The 17410-nt window shown below is 36.4% G+C and overlaps 1 protein-coding gene across 5 annotated transcripts in view; it reads right to left on the reverse strand.

Annotated features, from left to right (window-relative positions):
• Nucleotides 1-17410, reverse strand: part of Naa35 (N(alpha)-acetyltransferase 35, NatC auxiliary subunit) — a 69563-nt gene that overhangs the window by 4243 nt on the left and 47910 nt on the right. For 4 of the 5 annotated variants that reach the window (XM_013515950.1, XM_013515951.1, XM_013515952.1 and 1 more), the window contains exons 13-20: nt 15831-15890; nt 11338-11444; nt 7815-7881; nt 6076-6174; nt 5118-5296; nt 1983-2119; nt 1184-1251; nt 242-400 (exon numbers count right to left, since the gene is read on the reverse strand). In XM_013515950.1, the coding sequence (XP_013371404.1) occupies nt 242-400; nt 1184-1251; nt 1983-2119; nt 5118-5296; nt 6076-6174; nt 7815-7881; nt 11338-11444; nt 15831-15890 (876 nt within the window). The remainder of the gene's footprint in view (nt 1-241; nt 401-1183; nt 1252-1982; nt 2120-5117; nt 5297-6075; nt 6175-7814; nt 7882-11337; nt 11445-15830; nt 15891-17410) is intronic. The other variant, XM_005387923.2, reaches the window with a different exon arrangement.

A 17410-nucleotide genomic window follows, 5' to 3' on the forward strand; every position in this document is an offset into this window, starting at 1 on the left:
ATTCCTATTTTTCCCTATGTAATATTCAATTCTCAATACTTATATACCGCCTCATAATTGCATTATTTAAGTAACTGTTAGTGCGACTAGTACATCCATCAAAAAAAAAACAGATTCACACTATTTAAAGTTGCTATTTTTATCACCTGTCCCAGTCATTTTGACTACGTATTTTAACAAGATGACTAGGTACAAACAGCACATTTCTAAGAAGGTGTAAGACTAAAGATCATACAATGACCTCAGTGCGCAGGTTCACCTTGAACTGTAGATAGTGCACTGGTGGCGGGGTCATCACACTGTTGAAGGGAGCAAATCTGTGCTCGTATCGAACTTGTTCACTATCGAGCTCAAACTTGGGTTTGCGTACTTTGCCATCCATGTCAAATGCTACCATGGTCTAAAGAAAAAGGAAATAAATTAAAAAAGAGAAAAACAACCTGAAAACATGATCATCATCATTAATAGAGAACAGAACACTAAAACCCAGCTGCGTATGTATAGTTAAAAACAATTTATGGCTTGGTAATCAGAAATGAGAAACACTACTTTTATGTGCTACGCTTTATGCAAAAAAAATTTCAAGCTCCAGCATTCAATGTATTACTGTTTTCCCCAAGTATATTATAGGATGTGCACGTTTTTCTTCCATGCCACACTTAACAGTATCTTCTGAGGAAGTGACTAGCATATTCAAACAGGTCTTGTTTTTCAAATCCTTTCGCTTTATGTATCTTAATGTAAACTATCTCAACTCATTTCTTGGACTGTCCAGTACTACTTCAGTTAGTCCTCAGTCAGTACCTGCTGCAAATGCCTGCTTTTGCTTACAACACTCGAAGTGCAGCCCACCCGCTTCCTCATATACTGCTAAAAACCCTGAAGTCCTCCCTTCCATGAAACTTTTCCTGGTCATTAGTCAGAAACAAGGTCTTCTTTTATGACCTGTGCCACATGTCTGTCAACATTTGTCAAATGCCTGTTTGGCATTTATTAGGCCTGTGTGAAACAAGGACAAATGGACACAGTATCTGACACATGGCAAAGGTTCAAATGCTTGTTGAAAATACCTAGACTTGAAAAAAAAGTAACCTTTAAGTAATGTGAGAAGTAAAGATGAAATAACCCGGAAAGAATCATGAAAGGGGTTCATTTAAAGTAAACTAAGTTTTTAATGACTTACTTTAAACATTCCAGCACACATGTTCTGGTATGCTTGACTCATTGTGATCTCCCGGCTCAACGGGCGAACTGTAATCAAGAGAAAATCCTCTTTACTCTTCCCCCTGACTCTTGAATTACCACAGGAGAAAAATTTTAAATCTCCCAGCTTGTTTACTAACTGTGAACTTTAGTTTGCCCCTACACTAAATTTTATCTTGTGACCAAAATACACTGAAAAAGCTAAATGACTGTGTTCTCAAAATATTACTCTAAAACTGAAATACGAATTTTAAACTTTTCTGAATTTACCAGAGACCCAAGCAATGAATAGTTAATCACTGACCTAACCAACCTATTTCTCTTAAAAAAAAAACAGCACACAGTGTAGCAGGATCTATAATGCCTGTAAGGGAGCAGATACTTTTCCCTCCTCACAGGGTCAAGGAGCTCAGTGCATCACCATCCTGCACCCAGTGGAACAGCATGGCTCCAGACCAGGGCAAGAGCCTGCTGAGCCTCCAGTTCTGACCATGGACTCCTACTATTTTGTTCCCTAGCCTGCCTTGTTTCATGTGGCTAATTCTTGATCTAAGATCCTCTGATACACAAAATAGCAAAGAAAGGAACCAAAAGCACTTCTATAACTAACCCTGGACTCAATTTCTACCTTCTAATTTCTGAAAGGATGATGGATGAAAACTACAATATAATGACTAATTCATCCATTACAACTCACAAGGAGCTCTCTACAAATTTGCTGGTTGAAAGTAAAATATACTCCAGCATTATTTCTTAAGTTTAAAAACAGTCCACAGCACCTTTCTTTTTTTTCTTTGTTTTTTTACTGCTCCGGCCTTTCTGCTGCTCTTCCATTATCCTTTCCTCTGCCATTTGAGAGCCATCAGCACGACTCAGTGTGGACATCAACCATGCATAAAGGAATTCAGAAAGATACCTGAAAGGATGTAAAATGTTGGTTAACAGAGCTAAGTAACACAGCTCTATCAACACATGTGTTAGTAATAATAGTATTTTCTTCAGTTTCGTTTCACAGTGAGAACTGAAGCCAGGGCCTCAAGCCAGCGAAGTGCCCCCTTCACACTTAAAAAAGATTTTTCAATTTGGTATCAGATTAGCTCTTGTAAGAATTGAAGCATTAAAGGTGACTTCCTTTCCCTTTCTACATTTTACAACTTTCCATGACTTGATAGTTATATACATGGGAGTCTAACAAATGCCCATTAAATTGTTTTTTAGTAACATCATATTTCACTTTGGTCAATATTTTCTTTGCCAGTTAATCACAATATAAGTAAAAAATATATGTAAAATATAAGTACAACAAATAAATTTAGAAAATGACAAAAAATTATAGCATTATATAAAACCATTCCAAAAAATTAAGAACATTCAGGCTCATAATTTACTTGTTTATTCAGTAAATAATATGTAAAGAAATATTCTATCAAATAATTTAAACTAATCAACATATTCTACTAAACCAGAAAAGTAGTTCAAATCTAAGGTACCAATATATGTATCTTTTGTAATGTAAGTAATAAAACTAAGGACCATTACTTACACTAAATAAAAAGATCTGTAAGAGGTTTTATGATTAAGTTTGAACATATAATGCCCAATTCCCGAATTTTCCAGAAAGATGTAAAATAAAATAGATTGTAATATTAAAATACATTGTCAAACAGTATTTTTTAAAGCAAAACAAAAACTATGCAAAAAACATATAGTACTTAGACTGAACTTATGCCAAACCAAGCATTGTGATTCCTTGCAGGTAAAGCAAAATGGGAAATATATTTTTATCTGATCAAAGGAAAGTATATAACTTCATATGGATAGAAAATAACTTCTGAATTTAGGAAAAGCAGTTATTATAATATTCTTTCACAAGATACAAATGAACTCTTCCCCCACCACACTATAAAATCTGAGGCTCTATAACCTGTATCTTAACTTGAGGGAAGATTTCTATTAGGAAATAATAGTGCCTTCTGTCTTCACATATTCTCACTTTTAAACACAAATGCATGAAAGCTTAGCTGAGAGGATTCAGGTCTTTCCTCTCAAACACCAGGTACTGCAATGAGCTTCAATCAAGTGTTTCTCAACGACACAGTCCTATCTCAGGAGAGTTAGAAGGCTGATACTCTATCACCAGTTCTCAAATGTCATCTCTGGGCTAGCGGCAGTATCCCCTGCCAACTAGTTAGAAAAGGCAATGGCTAGGTGCCACCCTCCTGACCCAGGGACTATGGGGATTGAGCCTAGCAAATGATTACCATGCATGTTAATGTTTAAGGACCCCACACAAAAAAACAAGACGGGGGGGCCAGAGATGTAGCTCAGTGGCACAGCGCCTGCCTGGCAAGCACAAGGTCCTGAGTTTGATTCTTGGTACCAAAAACAAATAAAAAACCCAAAAGATTATTTTGGGAAAATGTATGTGTCCAATCTGTAATTTTAAAACCAAAAAACAATTCAGAATATGACAGCCACAAGAATATTTATAGGGAAGAATTAAAATTTCTTTCATTAACAAGAAATGAAACTGCTCAGGTATGTAGGTATATCTGTAATAGATATTCATTTGCTGAATTAAGATCCTAATTATTTGCAGAGAGCAATGCATGAAAATTTTATTTTGATTTGAGAAGTGGAGAGAAAAAGCTTGCAATTAGTCACAGAGAATTCTAGCATGTTTCATTAAAAAAGAAACCAACAGGAATATATACTACAGGCTAATAACAAAACGTATCTTCTGTAGTTATATAACCACCACTCAGTAATAGCCATTTGGTATTATCTTTATAAATGCTGAAAAATACTCCATAGATATTCTCATATTACAGTAGTCACTGCTCAAATATAAATTTTCCTGAGTTATCTGTTAAAAAGCTCATGATAAAAATGTCAACAGAGAATTACTTTTTTTCCTGAGTAATGACTCCAGAGAGTACGTATTTTAAGTTAAATTTAAATGAGTTTAAATGGCAAACTGTATTAAACTCTATACCAAATTTAAGTGTTTGTGATGGGAAACATAGGTCATTACTAGTTTAAAATTATTTCCATACCTTGCCACTTTAAGAAAGATTCAAGAGACCTGAATTCATTAATGCCTATTTTTCTTTATTTTGACAACTTTTCCTTGGCTAAGATAGTCCCTAACACCCTGTTCCTAGGTTTTTCTATCTTGTTTACTGGTGCAAGGGAAGAACCATTCTGCTGAAGAGCACCTTTCACTGACTCCCAAAGTATGGAAGCAAAGCCTCAGGGCCACAGTTTTCCCAGTGACTACCCTGGCTGTGACCTTCTCTGAGGAGAAGGAAGATCTGGCTCCAATCTGAACTTCCAGTCTGTCATGTACATACAGCTACTCCCTAATACCACTGAACTCAGAGCAAAACGTGTTACTTTTTGATCTTGTTTTCTGCACTGCCCAGGCTGGCCTAAAACATAAGCCTGCCCACCTCAGTCTTTCAAGTAGCTTGGATACAAGCTAACACCACCATGTCTAGCTCGTAAAATGTATTAATTTCTCTCCACAGAAACAGATAAAAGAGGGGCTGGGGATTTAGCTCAGTGGCATAGCGCCTGCCTGGCAAGCACAAGGTCATGAGTTCAATTCCCAGTACCGGAAAAAAAAAAAACAAAAAAAAAAGAAACAGATTAAACAGTTCCAATTAATCCTTATTTCTGGAGCCACTTTTACTTGTTGTTTTTACATAGATATTTGAATGGCTGGGAAAACGTGTACAATGTTATGGAAGAAAAGATGTTCAAGTTGACCTAGCTTTAATTTTCAAGTTATTTTCTCAAAGCTAAATTATACTAAATGAAAAAGCACCCTGGAATTAGTTTATTTCCTAGATACTATCTCAGATCTGATCCACTTCATGGGCCACCAATTTTAACTAAAATTGTTCTCTTACCAGTATATGTAGTAGTACTCATGCATGCTGTAGAGCTCCAACTCAAAGCCACTTAGCAGATACTGTATCATGATTCGAAGGTTATGATAAAGGACCCATGTCCCTAAACAGGCCAAATGTTGCCTTTGGGGTTCTTGTTTCAACAGCATAGTGTGAAGCGCTGCATCAACCTTCTCTGCCTATCAAAATAAAATTTAACATTGACTTCCTTTTAGGTAATGGAGAATTTTAAAATATGAACAGAAAAGTTGGTGGGAACTCAGCACCTATAATCCCAGCACACTGGGAGACTGAGGGAAGATTATCATAAATTCAAGTGCTGCCAGGGCAACTGTGCAACTCAGTGAGACTCTCTCTCTAAACAAAAAATAAAAAAGGACTGGGATATAGCTCAACCCCTAGTACCACTAGTACCACCTAGTACCACTCAACCCCTAGTACCACCACCACCACCACCACAAAAAGGGCAGGAGATTCAAATCTCACCCCTAAAGGAATCATACTTTCAAATGTATTTTATTAGGTTGGCATACAAAGTTAGTAATAGTTAATGACTTTCTAAACACTCCTTATAGGAAAAAAGACATCTATTTTAAGTAAAAATATATAAATAATTAACTGAAGATCTTTAGTTATATCATTTAATATTGCAGGTGCCACTCACAAATTAACTTTAAAATGAATATTTTTTATTACAATGTAAATTTGCTTTATAGTTCTAAACACATTTCATATTTTATCCTGATTATCAAAAAATTACTGAACATATTTATCCATTTGGATTATTCTTGTTTTTCTCATAAATTCTCCTTTGGTATGTGAAACCATTAAATTTTAAGTGAAGAGCAAACTCATTATAATGAAAAATTAAATATTTAACATACAGTTCCAAAGAATTGTTTTTAAAAATCTAGACAAAGTGACTTGTTTTTTTTAAAAAAAGGAACTTGGCTCTTACCTCATCCTGCAAAGTAGCAAACTCTTCCAGAATATGCCCAAGTTTATCTCTCTGCCGAGCCCTGTTATGTCCATGGATCTGAATAAGACTACAAAATGGCTGGAATACATATACAATTTGATCACTATCAGCGTGAAAATTGCCTTAAAGGACAACATTCCAAGTTCTCAAAATCGGGCTTAATGGAAAAGATGCTGCATATGTAAGAATCATGCCTATGCAGGTTTTTTTTTTAACACAAATGTCAGTTTTTAAGGAACTCAACACCAGCATTTATTAACTAGAAAAAGGTGGCTACTTGTTAAACTTGTTTTCACACAGCAAACATATCTTCCTTCGATCTTTAGTTATATTCCTATAATTTTTAAGGAGACAATTTCTTTTCTGTCTGTTTTAAGCTAAAAATTAACATTCAAGGCTGATGTTTCTGTGCCACTTTAAATATTCCAGAATGCCCAATTGTTATTTGGCTTGAGTAATGGCTAAGACCTCTAAACCTTGACTATGACTAAGGTCCAGCTATTACTATTCTCCTGCATATAGTATTACATACATATCACAAAATACTGTAATATTTCATTAATTAGACAATAGATATGAATGGCAGGATGTTCTGATTTAAGAAGTGTGAATAACATCTTTGGAGTATAATATTGTTTTCTATTTGTGTACACTGACAGATATTACCTCATTTTGTCAAAAACTATCCTAAAAATGCAGAGAAATACAGGTTTAGCATCTAACTTTTCAGAAAACTCAAAATTCAAAATGCTCGAAAATCCCACACTTATTGCATGCTAGTATGATACTCAAAAAATTTCAGATTTTGGATTTTGAGTTTTTGGATAAAGGATGCTTAACCCACAGAATTTATTAGAGAACTCTAAAATCTGAAATACTTTTTGTTCTAGGCATTTCAGGTAAGGGGTCCTTAGCTTGTATAGCATCTCACCCTGGAGAGTGAGCAGTGTGTAAAGCAGTATGCCTGGTGTAAAGTGTCTGAGTGTGGGGGAACCTGCCTCTAATCCCAGCACTCTGGGAGCTGAGGAAGGAAAATAGCACATTTGAACCCAGCCCAGCTTGAAGTAGTTACAATAATTAAAACTGAATAAAGAAAAGAGAAGAAGAAAGAATAAATCAGGTGTTTTTTTTGGTGCTGGAAATCAAAACTCAGGACCCTGCACTTGCCAGGCAGGCGCTGGGCCACTGAGCTATATATCCCGGGCCCCAGGTCTTCTGATTGTCTTTTGGCCACACTATACTTTCTTACATGTATTCAGTGAACAGCCTTAGGCTTTAAGGAACTGCCTGCCTGAGTTCTCTAAGATAAATGCTTATATAATTAATGATAGCACTTTCATGTAATTTTGATTATTAAAGTAATACTAAGATAAGCATATAGAAATGTTATAAATATTCTCTATAAGGTCAATAAAAGTAAATTCTTATGTCCATTTAAGAAAAAAAAGGAACCAAGGAAACAACGGCTGCTTTACCAGATAATGGTAAACACCCCCACACACCTCCCCGTAAGTCATCCAAGGCAACCTCTCTTATCTAACAAGTTGCCAGGAAGGCTGCGGGGTATAAAGCCATCCACTAAAGCACTATGAGACACAAGCTTTTCATTTCTTCTATGGGAATAGTTGATGAAAAAGCATAAATTAATGACACTGAAGGAATTACCCACCATAATTCTTTAAAGTGTCTATCACAACATTCCAAATTACAGTTCTTACCCGAACACAGTGAGTAACAAAAGAGTCAATACAGTCCTTAGCCTGGTGATTATTATATAGGCAGCACCTGTAAGACAACAGTCACTTCATTAAAGTCAAAGGATCCGGCCTAGACAAAAGCAGCAGGGATTACTGTAGATGCCATTAGAAGAGAAGATGGGAAATGGAGAAAATGGAACCAAACACATTACTAAGCTGAAGAATGATAGCATCAGATTGAGAAGTATTTCACTACTGCTGTGCTGTTTGCATCTGTTAAATGGGTGATTATTGTCATCCCTTTGGTTTATACTTGGACAATCCAGATTGGTTCTAGTAAGACCACACAAGCAAGAGAAAAGGAAATCCTAAAGCCCTCACCTTTCCAAACTCTCCTCCAGTGTCATGAATTTTTACACAACTGATTACCTCATGGACAGTGCTCCTGAGAATAACAGCAAAGGAAATACTACAGAGAATCCTCTCAAAAAAGTGTCCCCATTTACAGCCACTGGCTATCCTACCCCAGTACACTCCTCTCACTGTGCATCTTCTGTCCTTACAAACTGGTCTCCTTGCCAGGTTCCTTATTCAAGTCAACAGCACTTCCCCTCAGTGCTAGGGATCAAAGTCATAGCCTCTTGCACACTAGCCAAGTGATCTACCACTAATCTATAGTCATACCCCTTTTAAAAATTTTTACTTCAAGACAGGGGTCTCCTCAAGTTGTCCAGGCTGTCCTCAAACTTTGGTATATGATCCTTTTGCCTCAGCTTTCCAAATAAGTGGGGTCACAGGCATGTACCACTTCTTGTCAATCGCTTCCTGAGCATTTCTTCCTAAATACCTGTTTCCTACCCCAGAGGAGCTGTAGAGGCCAAATATCGTTTGTTGTTCTTTTTTTTTAAAGTATCTGTGGAGATCACTAGGATTTTTTTGTTTCTTTTCTGGGTGGTTTTTTTTTTTTGAGACAGGGTCTCACTACGCAGTTCAGACTGGCCTTGAGCTCACTATGTAGTCCAAGCTGGCCTCAAACTTGTGGAGATCCTCCTGCCTCTGCCTCCCAGGTGCTGGGATTACAGGTGCTCAAGGATTTTTTTTAAAAAGCCAAAGAGACTTCCTTCTAGTGCCTCAACAGGGGTTGATAACTTGCTACTCAAAATGCTTACCGTTTTGGCAAGAACCACAAAGATAAACAGAGCCAGTCATGGAATGGAAAATAAGTAGGATACCCAGCAAGCCAGAAGGAATATAAAAGCAGAAACCCTGCTACAAGAGGTTGGTGAGATAAAAATTGCTGGAAGAGCTTTTAAATCTGTAACATCAAAGTACAAAAATATTATTTATACAGACTAAAATATACCACTTTTTAGAAAAAGGTTTTCTGGATCTAAAAGTAATTATTTTCAAACTTTAAGAATTTAGTAGATGAAAGATGTTCACTTTAAGCTTCAAGAAAAAGAATACTCTCACAACACAGCAAAAACAAGGAGATGACTGTTAAAGAGTTTCACAAGGGATCCAGAAGACCCAGAATACCAAATGTTTTTAAAAAAGGAAAAACAAACCATGAAGGTGAGGCAACAGTTAAGTTAGTAATAAAATGATATGATATGAAGAGTTAATACCTTACTGAGTTCCAAATTGATCATACAGTTAACAACACAATAAATATTACACAGCGGACTTCCTATGCAAGATTCACCATAACTGAGTAAAATCAGAAATAAGTAACAAAAAATTATCCTATCTTTACTTGAAATTTTAACAGATGATCTTTGGATTGAAAGAAAAAGAAAGAGAAAGGAAGGAAGGAATGAAGGAAGAGAGGAAGAAAGGAGAGGAAAGGGAAGAGGAGAAAAAACAGAGAACAGAACGAAAGAGGAAGGGAGGCAGGCAGGCAGAGAAAGAGATATCTTTAGAAAGCAATATAAAGATCCCTTTCTACTGAAATCTAAGCATAAAGCTAAACGAGAAAAAAAATGAACATCCTTAAATATCTCAATATAAAAAAAACTTCCAAAGAAAGATGTAAAAAATAACAATAGCTGGGGAGAGTGGTGCACACCTATAATCCCAGCACTTGGGCAGCTGAGGCAGGAGGACCTCCAGGAATTTGAGGCCAGCGTGGGCTACACAGTGAGTTCAAAGCCAGCCTGAACTACACAGCAAGACCCTGTGTAAAAAATAAAAATGAAAACAAAAAATTGGCCTTTTGAAAGACCTTAGTTACCTCCTTTCCCCAATGAATCATGTTACTTTCTATTAATCTGATCTCTGAAATAATTTTCACATCTGTCCTCTTCTTTATATTCCCAGAGGTTAATCCTTCATCATCTCTCACCTATATAAACAAATCAAGCTATCTACTTTATATGCAGTCACTCCTTCCCATTAAAAACCAATCATGCTAATTTCTTACTAACATCTTGCGTAGTTCTCATTGACAATCAAATAAACTCCAAACCGTACCGAAGCATTCAAGACTCACCCAAGTCTCATCCTAAACTGACTACCCATCCCCATTCATTTGCTCAAGAATTATTCACTATGTGCTTTTTTTGTGACACACTACACACTGGAGCATCAATACATACCAGTTAGAGTATTTCGCTACTGTGATACAACAGCCAACCCTACCTAGGTTCATGGAGTTTATATTCTAATTGCGGGGATGGGGAGAGAGGAAAAGAGAAGACAAATATACAAAGTACACTATACAATATGTAAAAAAGAAAATTTGTTATGGAAAAGAGAACTGGGGTGAAAGCACAGACTGCAGTTTTCAACTCAGGTGGCCAGGGTAGCTCTCTGAAGTAACACGAAACAGACTTAAATGTGACAAGGACATCAGCCACTGGGACTTTTGGGGAAAATGCTCCCTGTCTTCCATCCTGTGTAAAGACTCCGGGGCAAGAGAGTGAGCCTGTTACGTTCCCAAAACAGGGAAGAGGCCTGCATACCTGCTGCAAAGGAGAAGAGGGTGAGAACAGGAAGGAAGAGGAGGAAAGGCAGAGCAGGAATGGGGTAGGCATGCAGACCTGAGCACTCTGGGCTCCGTCATATGGATCATAGCTTTTACTGTGGATGAAATGGGGACTGCGACTGCCACTGTGACAGCCTCTGCATGCCATCCCGTTCAGACTCCTATGACATGATTTTAGGGCAGTGACTCTACCACAGCATAGTTTAAAGATCAATTATTTGCATTTAAAAAGTTTATCTAGACTCAAGTCATTGAGAAGAGACCTTATTTTTTATAAGGTTTATTCCCTAAACTGCCTAACACAGTGCTTTGTAAAGGTCCACAACAAAGTACTGAATTTTTTTTTTTTAAATCTAACGTCAACCTTATAAAAACCTTAATTTAAATCTAAATAATATGTGGCAGAGATGAATTAATTTTAACATGATTATGTTACTTTTAATACTGAGACTTTATCTTATCCTAAACAATTTTTATACTTTGGCTGTACAGAAGGGAGTGGAGAGAAGCTCAAGTTTTACAAGAACACATACACTCTAAAGTGTCTCATATACTTACTTGGGGGAAAGCACCGGAGGACTGACAAAAGACCGAAGGGCATCTTTAACCATGTCTTGCATGAGATGAGTTCCAAAGACCTTTTTGTTATCCACCAGGAAAGTGGTCTTAAAGCAAGTATTACATATCACTTTAGTTATGTACGTACTAGTAGTACTGCCAATAATATTATCATTATTGAGGCATAAACATGCTACAGTAACTATAAATACTACAGAACACAAAATTAAAATACAAAAATTGTTGGAAAATTTTTATAAATTATTTATCCACATGGGTATTGTTTATTAATCCTTACTTAAGGTGAAATGCAATGTAAGGAAACAAAAAATATACAGAAATAAAAATCTCAAGTCAAGAATAGCTGTAAAAACTGAAGAAGTCAATGAACTGATCAAATACGTCAAAAGTGTTAATGTGTAAGCAAACGTTTCACAAATTATGAGACATCAAATGGTTATATATATGAATTATTCCATAATAGTTTTGCTGTTTTATTTGAAGTTTTGGGGATCAAACTGTTAGGCCTTGTGCATACTAGCATTGCTCTGTAATATACTTTTCTAAAAATGGAAAAAATATATTTTAAAGTTCACATTTAATGATAACTTGCATTTAATTTCCTCCCCTTAACAATCCCAGAGTATTTTAATATTAATATAAAGACCCTGACTTCCTAATACTGTAAGTTTACACAAAATACACAGTTTTTGTTGTATTGTTCTTAAATTCTCAAAAATGCATTGTTTACCTACTACCACAATCAAGACACAGAACAACTAAATGATCACCAAAACATTCCCTCATGGGAGCCTTCTGAAGTCAAAACTACCCCATCCAGGGGCTGGGGATTTAGCTCAGCGGCACAGTGCCTGCCTGGCAAGCGCAAGTTTGTGAGTTCAATTCTCAGTACCGGAAACCCCCACACCAAAAAACAAAACAAAACAAAACAAAAAACTACCCCATCCAAACCTCAGGCAACCACTGATATGCTCTCTGGTGCTATCATTTTGCCATTTCCAGAATGTTACTAAGATTAAATCAGATGCTTTTTTAATTTGGCTTCTTTCACCTTTTATAATGGCAGAGGCTGACATGCGCTGTTGAGCATATCAATACTGTACTTCATTTCTTTGTATTTCTAAGCAGTAGTCTACTGTCTGTATCGCATCCACCTATCACCTTGAGAACATCTGAGTTGTCTCATGTTTGTGATCATGAACCAACAGTTCTAAGTATTTGTGCAGAGGCTCTGGAGAATGTCAGACTTCCTTTTCTTGGGTAAACAACTAGGAGTGTGACTTGCATGTTTAACTTTTTAAGAACGCCAAATTGTTTTTGAAAGTGGCTGAACCATTTCACACCACCAAGACGTATTTTCAAAAAACATATTCTAAAAGGTGGATAGTATTTCATTGTGACATAATATGCATTTCACTAATACTATGCTGAACATCTTTTCATAATTTCAATATTTTTCCATTTTAAAATTTAGTGTATTTCTTAAAGAATTTTCGTGTTTTAGATCAAGTCCTATGTCAAACATACAATTTGTAAGTATTTTCTCCTACTTTGTATTTTCTCCTACTTTGTAGCATCTCTTCTTTAACAATGCCTTTCACAAACAAGTTTTTAACAGTTTAGTTTTCTTCTATGGATTAAACATTTGGGGATCACACAAAAGAATTGTATTTTTTATAAGTTTACAGGGAATTTTTTCTTTAAAGTTTTATGGTTTTATAGCTGTGCATGATATTGCACACCTGTAATCTCAGCACTCAGGAGGCTGAGGCAGGACGATCACAGTGAGTTTGAGCTACATAATGAGTTCAAGGTACATAGTGAGTTCAAGTGAGTTCAAGTTCCAGCCTGAACTACATAGCAAGACCCTGTCTTAAAAAGACCCAAAAGAAAAGTTTTATGGTTTTGCATTTTTTAAACTTATGACACATTCTGAATCATTTTTAATATGCCTGTCCAAATTGTTCTTGCACCATTTGTTGAGAAGACTATCATTTCTCTTTTGAAGTACCATTCTACCTTTGTAAAAAAATAGTTAACCATTTTTGGATCAATTACTTGATCACATTAATAACCAATAAAGGATTGACTAGCCAATAAAAGATTACATGCTATATATGTCTATATATAATAAAGGGTCAGTTTTTTTAAAAAAAGGTTTTCTCTTTGCTTCTACTAAATTGTGGGTCCATCATTTTGCCAATATCATATGTAAGACAATAGTGTCAGTTCTCCCCCATTTTTTAAATTGTTTGTGCTAGTCTAATTCCTTGCCTTTCCATAAAAATTTCAAACTAAATTCTTGACAACTACAAAAATTCATGTGATTTTGACTGAGAAAGTTCTGACTTTGGGGGAAATTAACATCTTAAAATTTTCATGTGGGGGATGTAGCTCAGTGGCACAATGCCTGCTTGGCAGGTGAGACCAGAGTTTGATTTCTGTACCCCACCCCCCTCAAAAAATTAATCCTTTCAATCCATGGATAACATTTCTCTAAATCTAAGATAATTTCTTTCATTAATATTTTACAGCTTTTCAGTACACAGGTCCTACACACAACTGGTTAGACTTACACCTAAGTATTTCAGTTTTTCAATGTAAATACTGATCTCCCGTTACTATGTTCTGTTTCTATGTTCATGCCAAGTACATAGAAATACAACTGTTTTTGAATACTGACATCATTCAGCCTGTGCATCAGCTCTAGGAACAATTTTGTAGTGTCTCTGGCATTCTCCATAGCAAAGTGTGTAATCTGTAAGTAGATACTATGCCTTTTATGACTTCTCCCTGCTTTCTTACACTGGCTAAGATGTCCAGTGAAGAAGACAGTGATGACAGTGGAGTGAGGAAAGGAATCTCCTTGCTTTCTTCCTAATCTCAGAAGGAAAATATTTAACCTTTCCTCATTAAGTGTGATGCTAACTGTAAGTGTTTTTGTATATGCCTTTTATCAGGTAAAGGCAGTTCTCGTCTATTTCTGCTTTGCTCACTTTTTAATCATAAATAGATGCTGAACTGTGTCAAATGTTCTTTCTGAGTCTACTAAAATGTTAGACTGCACGGTGAATTACAACGACTTTCAAATGTTGAACCAGGCTTGCATTCCTGGGATAAACCCCACCTGGTTGCTTTGCTTTTTTTTATGCATTGCTAGATTTGATTTGTTAATACTTTGTTCAAGTTTTTTACATCTGTGTTCATAAGGGATCCCGGACTATAGTTTTAAATGTTATGTTGGTTTGGTTTTGGTGCTGAGTTGCTGCTGGCCTCATATAATAATTGTTCTAGCATCTTCTATTTTCTGGAAGGGATTGTGTGGAACTGGCCTGGAATTTTTATTGTTAGGAGGTTTTGAACTGTGAATTCAATATTTGATGGATAGAGGATTATTCAAATTATCTTTTCTAAGTGAGTCTTGGTAGTTTCTTTTAAGAAATAGGCCCATTTTATCCAAGTTTTTTTAGTTTATGGGCCTAAGAGTTACGTATAAAAATTTCATGTGATTTTATAAATTTGTACAAGGTTTAGATTAACACCGCTTTTACCATTCATGATAATCACATGTATCTTTTTTTCTTATTCTGTCTAATTCGAGGTTCATTAACCTTACTGACATTTTCTAACAACCAGATTTCAGTTCCACTGTTTTTCCCTCTACTAGCTTTCACATTTTATTGACTTCTGAGCTTTACTTTTGTGTTTTCCTTCTTTCTGCTTACTTCACTTTGCTCCTTTGTCTCATTTCTTAAAGTGGGGGCTTAAATCACTACTATTACATCTCCTTTCATAATATAAACATTTAATGATACAAATTTCCGGCTAAGAATTGCCTTAGTAGAATCCCACAGATTTCAGTGTTTTTTATTTTCATTCAGTTCAAAATTTTTAATTTCCCTTAGGACTTTCATCTTCGATTAGGAAGATATATATAAGAGTGTTTCTTAATTTTCAAGTTATTTGGAACTCTTTCCAAATAGTTTCCTCTCGGATATGAGGGTGGTCTGGCTGCAACATCTGTCACCCTACTGACTGCCAGGGTTGACTTGGCTCCGTGAGTGTCAGTCATCTTCCTTCCTCAACACTCAATGTGCAGCTCTTGAAGCTGCACGCTTGGTCAAAGAGAACCAGCCACCCTGATAGAGGATGTTTCCTCAGTCAAGGGTATACGAGTAGCTGCACTCCCCTGCTAGAACCTCCAAACAAGTGCCCACACAGCTTTCTCTTAGTGATTACTACTTTAATTTTAAAGTTATCCGAAAGTTATTTTTAGGATTTCAATTGTTCTAAAATTACTAGAGTATGATCTCAATGACTGCCTATCATTCTAAGTCAACATTCTGATTTAAAAATGTACAATAATGTGGAATAGCCTTTAAAAGCATCTTTTGTTTATCAGTCAATAAAACGTCATCAACCCATATATAACTGAATGTTTACAGCAGTGCTTGATAGTAAGTGCAACTTACTTGTAACAGTGATCTTGAGAGAACACATGGTGACTGTTCACTAAATTCACAGAAAAAATCCTAACAGACACACAGAAAAAAATAATGTCACTCAGATTAAATAATAGCAGAAAACACTGACATCTACTATAGTTTTTGTAAATGATATGCTACTAGAGCTAAAATATGATGAACAGTTAAAGGTCACTACTATAGGAATTGTATAAGTATATCAAGAGGACAATGGATAACTTTAGAACCTAAATTTTTTTTTTCTTTTTGGGACAGGGTCTCACTATGTAGTTCAGGCTGGCCTTGAACTCACTATGCAGCCCAGGCTGACCTTGAACTTGCAGCAATCCTCCTGCCTCAGCCTCTCGAGTGCTGGGATTACAAACATGCAATATCACACTCAGTCTCAAAATTTTTTTGAAGAACTAATCAGAACTGTGTAGATAGCAATATTACATTTGTACACAATAAAATATCAGTAATAATTTGCTAACTAATGGCAGAACTTTAGCTCCTACTCAAAGAAATAAGTATTGATCAACAGGTCAAATGGATTTCTATTACTATTGTAGATTTGGAGAAAGACCAAAAGGTATGGCTTTAAAACACACAGAGAAAAAAGAAGACAAAATACACCAAAATATTAACACCTATAGATTGTGGGACAGCAGTTTTTATCATCTTATTTCTCTACACCTGCCGAATTTTAGAGAAAAAAATGTATTTATTTTAATATTTGGATGTGGGATTACCTGGGATAGATATCTATGCCAAGGAACCCTATGCTACAGCTGTAGCTGGAGACAACAAAACAGAGGACTTAGAGCCTCTTCTGGCGAGCAGGAATTGCTACGGTAGCTGTCGCCACTGCACACTCCCTACAAAGGCAGTGCACTCCCAACGCCCAAGCACAGTGCTCATCAGCACTCAGAGGTGCATCCACCACAAGCCTATCTGCCATCCCAGCTCCTACCAAGAAAGTCAGTACTACTACTAAGCTGGGGCCCTCCTCATTCTATTCCTATGCAACACCCCACACAGGGAGGGACGGAAAGACAGAGGGGAGAGTGAAGGAAGGGAAGACAATCATTTAGGTCATGACTATTTCAGAAAGGTTTCCTTTTTCTCCAGGAACTGCTATTCCCCCTGATAAGTATCTCATGACTCTTGACTTCCCTATTCTATCCAACACTGCATCTGCAATTTGGTTTTTCATTTCTTTTTTTCTGAGACGAGGTCTCACTAGGTGGCCTGAAACTCACCATCCTTCTGCCTCAGCCTCCCAGGTATTGGGATTGTAGGGCATGCCACACCTGGCTTCTTTCCTTTTATAAAGAAGAAATAAATAAGCCTGTACTACTTTATTACACTTGCTGGTGTTTTTTGTTTTTTTTTTTTTCTTTTTTGGTCACACTAGGCATTAAACACAGGATGTCATACCATGCTACCAGGCCTCTATCATTGCACTACATTGAAAGTCCTTTCTATTTTTTTACTTTGAGACAAGGTCTCACTAAGTTTGAAGGTTGGCCTTGAACTGAAGATCTCCCTGTTCTGGTTTGTGTCTGGATGTCCCCCCAAAGCCTCAT

This window comes from Chinchilla lanigera, unplaced genomic scaffold (assembly GCF_000276665.1).
Source record: "Chinchilla lanigera isolate Chin_1 unplaced genomic scaffold, ChiLan1.0 scaffold00031, whole genome shotgun sequence".
Classification (NCBI taxonomy): Eukaryota; Metazoa; Chordata; class Mammalia; order Rodentia; family Chinchillidae; genus Chinchilla; species Chinchilla lanigera.